The 12,292-nt window shown below is 31.4% G+C and overlaps 1 protein-coding gene across 1 annotated transcript; it reads left to right on the top strand.

The window, feature by feature from the left end:
- The first annotated feature begins 497 nt into the window (after positions 1-497).
- Positions 498-7,208, top strand: LOC120088680 (BEL1-like homeodomain protein 4). Its single transcript, XM_039046100.1, is given in 6 exon segments — positions 498-868; positions 990-2,088; positions 2,541-2,929; positions 4,178-4,238; positions 6,631-6,843; positions 6,846-7,208. Coding segments are annotated over 5 exon segments (1,950 nt in total). The 5' UTR covers positions 498-868; positions 990-1,095; the 3' UTR covers positions 7,140-7,208.
- Positions 7,209-12,292: the final 5,084 nt, after the last annotated feature.

The following is a 12,292-nucleotide window of genomic DNA, read 5'->3' as shown; positions in this document are numbered from 1 at the left end:
AATCTTCATGTTGTAACCTTAATAACAATGGTAACAATAATAATATTGACATAATTTTTAAATGCAATTGAATTGAACACTTTCTACTCGTCAATCAATTTGCATTTTTCTTATAGATTTGAAAGTAGATCTCATATGTCAATATGGATATAGAATACAAGTAAACAATTCAAAATATAATTAAATAGGATCTACTTTTTAGATTATTATTGATTTAATACGTTTCTATTGAGATAAACATGACTAAATTGTTTCTTTTATGTAACGTGAAAATGAAAAGTGTTCTTTTATTTTAACCCAAACATATTTTATGATATAACCTCATTTAGTAACGTGTGTCGTTTGTTAAATTGCAAAGGACGAAAAGTTGGGAGGGTATTTTGGTGAAAGCATCACACTATTTTTTTAATATTTTAAATAAATAAAAAAATAGGAGTGTCCAATGGAGATAAAATTAGAAACAATGAAGAAATAAAGTAAAAGGAATATAATAGAAAGGCATTCTCTTTCCTTATTTCTTTCTGATTTGTGTCTTCAAGAGTGTTGGTTTGTTTGAGAGGGATATCAGTGTTAAAGCCTGTCTCCATTTTTTATTTTTTATTTATATATATAATATATATATATATATATAAAAATTGTATAGAGGTGAAGCTGCAACTCTCCTTTTCCAGAAGGCGATTGCAGCCCTAAAAAGAAAAGGAAAAAAAAAAAAAAAAGAAAGAGCGAAAGAGAAAGGAAAGAGACGAGAGATAGAACGACAACACAAAGGGAAAAAAAGAAAGAGAAATTAGAAGAATTGAAGAACAACCCCTTTCAATTCCAATTCCACTCTATCGAAAATGATACCCCAAGTCCTTTGCTTAAACAGGTATCTTTTTTTTTTTTTTTTTGGCGAAAAGTTTGAATTTTTAAGCTATTTTTTTGGATAATTACCGGAAATTAATTTGTGGGTGTTGGTTGTTTTTTGTTTTGGTGAATCGAATTTGTAGTGAATTGATCGGTGGGAAATTTTAGTGTAAAGGAATTATGAAATTTTGATGATATGGGAATTATAGCAAAATTTCAGTGATTCCAGCACTATATAATTGTGATTCTATGTCACAACAAGACTACCAACAAGGTGCGGCGGCGGCGGCAGGTTTCTTCACGCCTTTTACCAATGGCTTTGATAGATCCTCCACACCCCTCCAAGACTCTCAACAACATTACCAACACATAACCCACCAGATCCGTAAAGAGAAGCTCCGCCTCCAAGGCTTCGACGCGCCGCCACATCATCCACCGTCGTTAATCGGAATTGACGATGACGATGACAACGACCAATCCGCTGTCCACCACGTCTACGACTCTGCTGGAATTTTATCCGAAATGTTCAATTTTCCTCCGCCTGCGCTGCCGCCACCACCGCCGCCGCCACCGCAAACCGACTGGTACGGTAACCGGCAAACAATCAACGTTACCGACTCGGCGGTCGCCATGCAGCTTTTTCTAATGAACCCGAATCCTCGGTCGCCGTCTCCACCACCGCCACCGTCGACACTCCACATGCTTCTTCCAAACCCTTCTTCAGGAGGGTCTTTTGGACAATTCACATGGGGGGTGGTTCCGGAACAAGAAGCAGGAGACCGTTCTTCTTCAAACCCTAACGTAGGCCGTCTTTCATTGTCATTATCATCGTCTTTGGAAGCTGCAAAAGCGGAGGAATTGAGAATGGGTGACAGTACAAACGGGTTACTTTATCAGCACCACCATCACCCGCAACATGTTCATGTCGGAATTGGGTCCTCCAATCCACTGGGAGTTGTCAACTTATTGAGAAACTCAAAATATGTCAAAGCTGCACAAGAATTATTAGAGGAATTTTGTAGCGTTGGAAGAGGTCAGTTTAAGAAAAACAATAATCATGATAACAAATTTAATAATAAATCAAATTTGCCCTCCAACTCCAATTCCCACGGCGGCAGCGGCGGCGGTGACGGTGCCGGAGTTTCTTCCTCCTCTACAAAGGATCATCAGCCAGCTTTGTCAGCAGCTGATAGAATTGAACATCAAAGGAGGAAAGTCAAATTGTTATCTATGCTTGATGAGGCATGTAATCTCTTTTTCTTATTCTTTTTACACTTTATATTTTTTGCTTATTATTTTGGAATTTTCTACATGATCCGGCCGGATTTTAATTAAATACATTCGTGTTTTTTAAAATCCAAGGAAAGCCGGCCGATTTTCATGGGACGACCAAGTTGGTGATGCACTACCAACTTTTTCATTCTTTTTGTATAAAATTGTGCCGTGATTCAAGAATTTTCTTTTGTTTAAATATATTGTTGCTCTTTTGTGTTTATAAATTCACCATAGATTGTTGTTTTCTTGTGTATAAGGAAAAAAAAAAAAATTAAAAACACGAGGACTATTTCTTGTTTAGATGGGGAGGGGGGGAATTGTATAATATAAGCATTATTATCTAGTACACCTATTGAATTTGTTGTCCTTTTTTAAGTACTATTATATATTGATATTGATATGGTTATGAGAAAATTTAGGTGGATCGAAGATACAACCATTACTGCGAGCAGATGCAAATGGTGGTGAATTCATTCGACGAGATGATGGGGTTTGGAGCGGCGGTGCCATACACAGCATTGGCGCAAAAGGCAATGTCAAGACATTTCAGATGTCTAAAGGATGCTATATCAGTGCAGTTGAAACATAGTTGCGAGATGTTGGGAGAGAAAGATGGGGGTGGAAGAGCCTCAGGAATAACAAAGGGAGAGACTCCGAGACTTAAGCTCTTAGAGCAAAGCCTTAGGCAACAACGAGCTTTCCACCAAATGGGCATTATGGAACAAGAAGCTTGGCGTCCCCAACGCGGTTTACCCGAACGCTCTGTCAACATCTTGCGAGCTTGGCTCTTTGAGCATTTCCTTCACCCGTGCGTATCTTTCTTACTTTCACCTATTAATTTAAGCTTTTTAGTTTTAGTCCTAATTCTATATCACATTCTTATAAGTAACTGTTAAATCATTGATTGATCCAAAAGTTTAATACATGTTTGGGAGTGATTTTGAAATTGTTAAAATGGATTTTGTCACAATTTAAATCACTTTGAAATACGTCTTTAATTTAATCACTCAAAATTAATCTAATATTTAATTGTACAGTTGAAATGCAATTTTCATTTCATCAAAATTTGTTTTGAATCATTAAGCCCATGTTTCGTAACGATTTTAAAAATGAAAAAAAAAAAACTTATTTTAACAATTTTAGTTATACTCCCAAACATGCCCTTAAGTTAATGGATGAAGGTAAATTTAATATTATATCAATACTCTAACACTACTTCTCAACTTATGGATTAAACTTATGTAGAAGATCCAATTAGTGTAAATCAATGTTGATTGGGAAAGAAATAACATTGTAGGGGTAGTTTGAACATATGTCGTCTCTTAAACCTTTTGTTCTGAAATCACCAATTGACTTGTTAAATTTATCTTCATCTATCTTTTTTTAGATCAATCAGTAATTTAACAAGGGTGGTGGAGATGGAATATGGGATGTTTGAAGTAGGGTAAAGTCGATCCCTTTCGGATATTAATTAACATTTGATTGATTAGATTTCATGTTAAATTTGAAGTTCAGAGATATTGAGTACTTTGAGGAGGTATATGATGTATAGGTGGATAGAGTAAAATTAAAGGTATAGTAGGGAATTATAATTAGACCATGAAAGAGAAATAAAAAGAGGACATCATTAATTAGTCAACTTAAGGAGTAATGAGTGTAAGTGATTAGCAAAGAAAGCTGGAAAATTAAAGAAAGGAAAGAAAAACAGTGATACACTGTCCTAGGATGTCAAAATTGGTCAGCTAAAAAGCTGTCTGAAAAACAAAAAAGTAAACCTAGTGAGTGAGTAGTGAGTGAGCTTCATTAAAAACTCTCAAGCCAAGAAGATGATGATGATGATGATGAAAATGATAGAAGAAAATAGCTGAAACTTGTTGAAATTACCAACTCCAACCATTTTCTTTTCTTTTCTTTTTTTATGTAATCAATAATTGGAGTAGCTCCTCCAAATCTTGTCTTAGATTTTGACACAACAAAACCAAACATTTTTATAGTAAAAACAACCTCAAATTGTTACCTCCTTAAATTTCTGTTTTTATGTTTTTCTTTCTCTCAGATACCCTAGCGATGCTGATAAACATTTGTTGGCTAGGCAGACTGGTTTGTCAAGAAATCAGGTTACTAAATTACATTCCATTTATCCCTACTCTTGTTTTATTTTAGAGTAATTATTTTAAATAACAAAACTACTAAAATTTTTGAAAATATCAATCTAAAATTATAATAAATATATATTTAATATAGGTCTATCTTAGCAGACATTTTACTATATTTAGAAAAAAAAAATCTTTATTTTTATTTATTTATTGGTGTTTGTGTCTGGACCTTGGATTCTTTATTGACGTACCACAAAAACAAAAATTCTGATAAAATGTTGAAGAGTAATAAATGTCCAGCACTAAGTACACTAGTTACAAACATACATGCATCATCTCTATCTTGTTTTTTTTTTTTAAGAAAAAAAAATTGGTTTTTTTTTTTTTCTCTTTTCAATTTCAGATAATAATAATCCAACCACACGATAAGAAATCATTATGACACTGTATAGATTGGTAGTAAGACAGAAATAATATTAATAGTAACAAAACAAAAGAATATTTTACTGTTAAAAACAAGCTTCCATTTCACTGTTAAATTAACCGTCTCCCTACTATCAGGTTTCCCCATGTTGGATCCTGTTTTAATTTTGCTTACATCTCTTTGTTTCACTACCTACAAACATCCATGTTTGTTTTCTTTTTCTTGTTCATGTTTTTATTTTTTAAAAAATATTAAAATATCATTTCAATCTCTAATATAAAAATCACTACTACTAGTTTATTATTGTTTTTTATAAAGATTTTTTCTTTTTGTTACTTATATTGAAAAATATATTTACCGATTATATTTTCTTATACAAAAATTATTATTATTATTTAACCAATTTGATGAAAAATAATGTTGAGAGACTAAATTTAAGATTTATTAAAAATATGGAGACTAATAAATCCATATAAGGAAATACTAGTTTTCAGGATATATATGATAAGCGTGCTCTACGAATGTATGAATCTAATAGTGATATTTTGGTGTAACTTCTGTGATCTTATTATTTTTTAATTTTTTGTTAAAAAATACATAGACTAAAATTGGATGATGGTTGAAAATATAAAAACTAAAAAGTTCTAAGTATAGAAATCAAAATAATATTTTAACAAAAAAAACAATCATAACAGTCGTTTAGTAAAAGGAAGGGTTTTATATACTTGCAATTTTCTTTATTTAATAATATATACTTAAAAAAATCATCGCGAAAATTGTTAATGAATTGTTATATGGTAAGGAGTTGTAGCTTTCAAAAATCCATTAGTACGAATTGAAAAGTAAAAGCAAAAGTAGTAGAGAGTGTTATAATAAGCAAACAAGACGAACTTTTAAACAAAAATAAAAACTAAAAGAAAAAAAAAAATGTCAGTTAACAAAAGGGAAGAGATCAAAACCCTTTATGATAGTGTACTATACCCTCTTTGTTCTACATTTTGTAGAAATTAATTTTTTAATAAAAAAAATTAAAAGCATATGCATGGGATAATAATATTTATATATATATATATATAAAGAGTGGAGTGTGTTGGGTTTGCATTAATGGGAGTTGTGTACAGTAAAGTCTTCAGCTTTAATTTACTTGTGAAATGGTTGAATCGGAAAACCTGTTTAAAAAAAAAAAGTTATTTGTTTTGATTGTCAGAGACTGTGTATTTTGTCATCGGCATTCAGCAGCAGTCAGCAGCTGTTACTTTGCTGCTGCTGTTGCTGCTTCCTGCTCTTTCTGCCATTATTATGTTCTAAAAGGTGGCTGATTAAGACACCAATTTCCCTTTTCCTTTCCCTCTAAATTTCCATCTTTCTCTCTCCCTTTCTTTTTTAACTTGGAGTAGTAAATATATATATATATATATGTTCTCATGAGGCTTATGACACTACAACTCTAGAATGTTACATACACATTCCTATCTATGCTTATTTAGATTATTTAATTTAGAAAACAATAATACTTTGATGCATCTTAGGTAACACATATTTTCATGCATTTCATTAAATTGTTCAATCACAATTTGTCATGTGACAAATTCTTCTTACTTCTTTTTCTATAAGTGTGATGCATTAAGATAGATGATGAGCAAATCTTTGTGTACTAATCATCTCAAAGTCTTTATATATTAATCATCTCAAAGTTAGAGATTCAATTCTCCTATCCTTATAAAAAAAATAATAATTTATACAAAATTATTAAATACTAGAAACTTTTAAACTAATAAATAAAAACAATAGTGTAATTAAATCCAAATTTAAAGTTGAAAATGTGTATGAATTTTGGGTATTTTTATTTCAGTTTTCAAAGAATTAACAAAAAAAAGGGGGGGGTTTAGAGTGTGAAGTTTTGTATGATGTGCAAGTGCATTGAGTGGGGTTTTTTGTTTTCTTGTAATTTGGTATTGAAAGTGACGAAATGAATGATTTATTTTGCAGGTATCAAACTGGTTCATTAATGCCAGGGTTCGATTGTGGAAACCCATGGTGGAAGAAATGTACCAACAAGAAGCCAAAGAAGATGATGATATTGATAATAATACAGATGAAGAACACACACCAACCAACCCTCAACAAATCACCACTAATAATCCCNCGCCGCCTCTCCACCCACAAGACCCCTCCACACTTCCTCCCAAAACCAACACTATTCCTCTTCCTCCTCCGTCGCCACCACCGCAACCCAGGTGGGTCACTGCTTTCCGGCCACCCATTATGACCCAGACCTGCAGGACACGTGTCGCCGTGTCAGCGTTCTCGCTGCACCTGATCTTCAATTCGGGACCACAAACTCTTCTGCCACGTCTGACATCCCCGGGCCCACCACGCTCATAAGGTTCGGGACCACCGCCGGTGACGTGTCGCTCACACTAGGTTTACGCCATGCCGGGAATATCCCCGATAAAACCTCTCCTTTCTCTCTCAGATCCGAGTTTGGAGGCTGTTAAATTTTTATTAAATTTCACCATCCCAATATTTATAATTTAATATAGACATAGTTTAAAGTTTAAACACCACTTTTTTCTTTTCTTTTCTTTTCTCTTATATATATTTAAGAAGAAAAAAAAAACAAGTGAAAATAATCATTTTTAATTTCCTGAGTTTTTTATTTTCCCAATTCAGTCATTTTATTAAGGAATTTTACGTGGTGGCATATATTAATTAAATACATGTTCATATATGTATGTCTCTCTCCCTCTCCACTATTGATTGTTGTGCTTTTTAATTAGAGAGATTATTAGCTATCTATTTTCATCTATTGTTGAGTATTTTTTTTCAAGGAAATTCTTTTTTCTAAACATTGGTTAAATTAATGAAGCCAATAAAAGTAGTAAAGGAAATTGATGTATTTATCAAGTTTGATTATAGAACCATTAATTACTCTTTTTTACCCTATTCTAATTAATATGAAACGATGGAATATTGTTTGAAGTTTTTATTTAGATTTTGATTTATTTTGAATTACTCTTGTACTAAGGTATTCTTTTTTGTGTGGTAAACAAGGGACGAAATATGGTTTTTGGGTAGATTAAAAAAAACGTTGTTATCAACTATAAAAATATGAGTCAACTTATTTACAAATATAGTAAAATATCATTATCTATGAGTGATAGACATTGATAGATATTTATTAGTATCTACTACTGATACACAATGATATTTTGCTATATTTGTAAATATTTCTACAATCTTGTCACTTAAAACAATTATCCTAAAAAAATATAAATAATTTATTTAACAAAAATTCATATAACTTTCCACTTAAACTTTAGGGTTGTATCAATTAAAAACTTGAATTAGTAATTATATCAATTTAGACCATAAACTTTTATAAGTGTATTAATTTACACCCTCTTTTCGATTGTATTCTATCAATATTGTGTGAAACTTAGTATTTGAATCAATTAAATTTCTAAATTTTCATTAGTCAATCAATTTAGACTATTTATTACAATATTTTTTTAACACTTTAATAGCGGTAGAAGGATCAATAAACATACATAAATATCTCAATTAGGTTGACACATTCTTAGTGTCTACGTCACATCCTAAATCCAAAAACGGTGCATTGATTAAAGAGCAGAACAAAAAGAGCCAGAGGAGAGCTCCAGAGGAGAGCTCGTAGACAAAATCCATACATATAAGCAGGGACAAGTTAAAGGAAAGTTTAGTACAATGGTAGAAGTTTCATAATTTCTAAATAAGGAAAATTTAGTAACCAAAGGGTTGCCAAAGTTATAATATCATCCACGAGTGCATAGAGGATTTGTTTGTATTTTAGACCCTTCATTACGATTATATTTGAAAATCATCCTTGTCATTAATTTTCAAACACATAGAAAGTTCTTCGAATGTTTGTTTTACAAAATGAACAATTAAAGTAAATGCATGGACAGTTTCTAAGGAAATTATATAATTGATTTATTTATGATAATTTAGTGGTGAAGTGGATACAATTGTAAGTTTCACACAAGGTTTTTTTTTTTTTTTTTTTTTCAAACGGAAGATAATGAATGGTGTAAATGAATAAATTTACAAAAGTTCAAGGTTTAAATTGATACCATCTCTAAAGTATAAAAGTATAAATTAATATTTTTCTGAAGTTCAAAAGTGCAAAAGTGTAACATAATTACTATACCCATTTATGTTCTAGTTGGCTATGCATTGTATTTTTATTAGTATGGTAGTTTATACATTATTATATTATGTGATAGTTATTGAACTAGAATATACAATTATTAATTTAGATATTGATTAACCTATATAAGGAAACAAAGTTATATGTGTTCTACTTTTTGCTCTATTTATACCTTTTAGTTACTACTTTTACAATATTTTAGTTTAATTAAACACGAGTTTTAGTTACCTTTAAGTTCAATTTTATGTTGGGAGATTTTTTTTTTTTTTTTTTTGGTTGCTTCTCTCTCTCAAGAAAGCAGTTTCCTAATGGAAATATTGTTGGAAAATAGTAATGTTATGCATATTTGAGTTAGCTTAGAAATGAGAATAATAAAATTCCAAGCAACAAGAACCCTTCACCTATATACAAACATTTGTGTGTTGTTGCTTTCCCTTTGAGAAAACACCTCTAAAACCCCACCTGAAATTTAATATTTTTAGGCATAAGAGTTTTTACTTTTGCTCTCTATTCTCCTTCAACCAACACCCAAATTTCACTTCCTTTTTATTTTTTAGCCTTATTCTAAATATACCCATCTCCTTTGCTTCCATGTCCATGGGGTGCTCTATCTCTCTCGATTTTCATTGTCAAATTAAACTTATATATATTGTTAAGTAATCCACAAATAAAGAAATCGAGAAAGCGTAAACAATAAAATGATACAGAAATTTACGTGGTTCACTAACAGTCTGCTAGCTATATTCATGTGCAGATGAAGAGAGAATTTTATTAACAAAGAGAAATATATGATAATATAGATTGTAGAGGCGGTAATAGAGTTAGAGGGTTTATATCTATGACACCTCTAAATCCTAGACCCAAAATCATAAATAACACAAATGTGTATATGACAAAGCCCTCACCAGGATGCATCGTCCCTAGAGTCCCACTTGTTATTTATCTTTTATAGCGTTGGATAACAAATTTAAGACATTTCAACATCTATATCCTATTACAATCAAATTCCTCATTTCGAGTCTAATATCGTTATCTTAATAAGTTTCAATTACGTATCTTAAAACTTCGAATTATGCATGAATTTTTGTCTTTAGAAATGCGTAATGCTTTACTCCATTTTCGAGTCTATAGTTCAATGGATTAGAATGAACGTGTACAGCCAATTCGATCATAGCTTAGTGGATAAAATGAAGAGACAAATTATCATCCAAAAGCCAAGATGTGTATGTATGATTAGTGTTGGGAATGCGACCAAAGTCCCACATTGGTTAGATAAGAGGAGGATCATGGGTATATAAGTGAGGATGACTATCTCCATTGGTATGAAGCCTTTTGGTTTGAAACTAAAAACAAAGCCATGAGAGTTTATGCTCAAAGTGGACAATATCGTGGTATGCTCGGGTGAAAAGGAGTTCGTCTAGATATGAGTTAGATGGATGGATGGCCATTGTTTGAGGGGAGGGGAGACAATATCATACCATTGTGGATATAGATTGATGGTCGTTGTACCTATCAATTAGGGTATATTTAATTATTATGAGAAATAAAACACCTCGTATACCAAACCTTTGAGGAACTATAAAAGGTTACGATGTTTGTTTCTAACCATTCCTGTTCAACGATGTGGACAAAGTAAATCTAATACAACCTCTAGAGACATGGATTGATTGATTGGTTCTTTTATATTAAGTTTAGGACTTAAGGAACAAATGTTCATATTATTGTAGGTCGAATAAAATACGTCACATTGAACATCAAAGCTATTTATTGTCTTTGGTTCCATACCAAGTATATAGATGAAATTCACTCTATATTAATTGCGTATTAATAATTGAAAAAAAAAAAAATCTTATTTTCAATCACAGTGGACAGACAAAGGTGGTCCTCTTGGCCTTTTATGTTCTTGATGCATAACGATCCATGACACAATTAAAAAGAAAAATAATGAATGCTTGAAAAATTATTCAAAATCATTTCTATCAAAAAAAAAAAAAAAAATCAATCCAACAATGATGGAGAGATTAAAAATCAAGATGAGCATAATTCAATTTGAAATTAGGGTGATTTCTTATGCAGAACACGAATGTTCCATAGATAGTCCAGGCAATCATAGAAACAACAAATAAAATACCAACATGTCAATAAACAAATAACACACATTTCTTGGTACCCAATTTGATAATATGTTACCTACATTTGGGGGCAGTGTATCTGGAAAGATAAATTCACTAATATGAAAAGTCAAGTGTTTACAACGTTGTACTTGTCTACAAAGTTTAGGAACTTCAGTACTTCCTATTTCTTAAGTATGTGACTATAAGTGATGAATCACTTAGGCTCCCCTTAGGTCTAAGACACCTTCTCATCAATACTTTATCTTTGCACTACCAAATGAAAACTACTTCACTTGATAAATTTAGTCTCCTCTTAAGTTTGAGAACTCCTTCTCTCTCGACGTTGCTTTAGGATCCTCTAAGGATGAGAACCCACGATGCCTTAGGCTCCCCTAAGATCAAGGAACGCTTCATGAGATTGTTACAGATAACTCATGAATAATGATACAACATGCCGCTCAACACAAATAGACTTCTTACTTCACAACCTTCCAAATTACAAAGAGCTTCAACGATAGGCTGTGAGACTCAATTATGCTTAATTCTCGATACACAAGAAATAATCCTAACAACCCTAGAGACTTGCTCTTAAATAAGCATAGCAGAAGAAAAAAAAATCCTATTCAATTTTGACATACCATAAACATGGAAAGAATTTAGAGAAAAAGAATTTTGCAAAATTTTCTAGAAAAGAAAAAAAATAATTTGTATGATTAATAATTTGAGAGACATTCTGTGAGACAACTTTGGGGCATTATAGAAATAATCTATGAAACATACTCAAACCAACCTTAAATAAATATATAACTAATTGTGAATCTCTAACCCAACTTACCTTAAACTTAGACCTTGCACACTCCACTAATTGTCCCAAAAAAAAAAAATAGAGAAATTAAATTATAATAATTATAACTTATTCATTTAATTTAATCGGTGAATTATTAATAGTGTTGGATCATACATATGAGGTGGATATTATATAGATGTCTTTAATTGCCAAAGTCAAGCATAATTCAGCTCAAATCTCTTCATACCACTAATATAAAAACCTTATTTGTTAATTTCTCATGTATTTGGCAAGTGATATTGTTAACATAATCAAGGAGACAACTTTAATTTTTTTTTTTTCTTCCATATTTTAGTTTAATAAGTGAGTGAATCATTGTCCTATAGGTTAATACTAGGCGATATCTAATTATACTCAAATTAATAACTAATCATGAAAAAGATGTGTGATTAGTGACTAATAACTCAGGCTAGATTTTTTTTCAACGAAAATTCTCTCGATATGATAGGAGTGCGCAAGTTGAGTAGATTTTTTTCAAAAAATAAAAACTAAAACTTCATT

Source organism: Benincasa hispida, chromosome 10, assembly GCF_009727055.1.
Source record: "Benincasa hispida cultivar B227 chromosome 10, ASM972705v1, whole genome shotgun sequence".
Classification (NCBI taxonomy): Eukaryota; Viridiplantae; Streptophyta; class Magnoliopsida; order Cucurbitales; family Cucurbitaceae; genus Benincasa; species Benincasa hispida.
The sequence above is the reverse complement of the archived record's forward strand: the minus strand, read 5'-3'. Positions and strand labels throughout refer to the sequence as shown.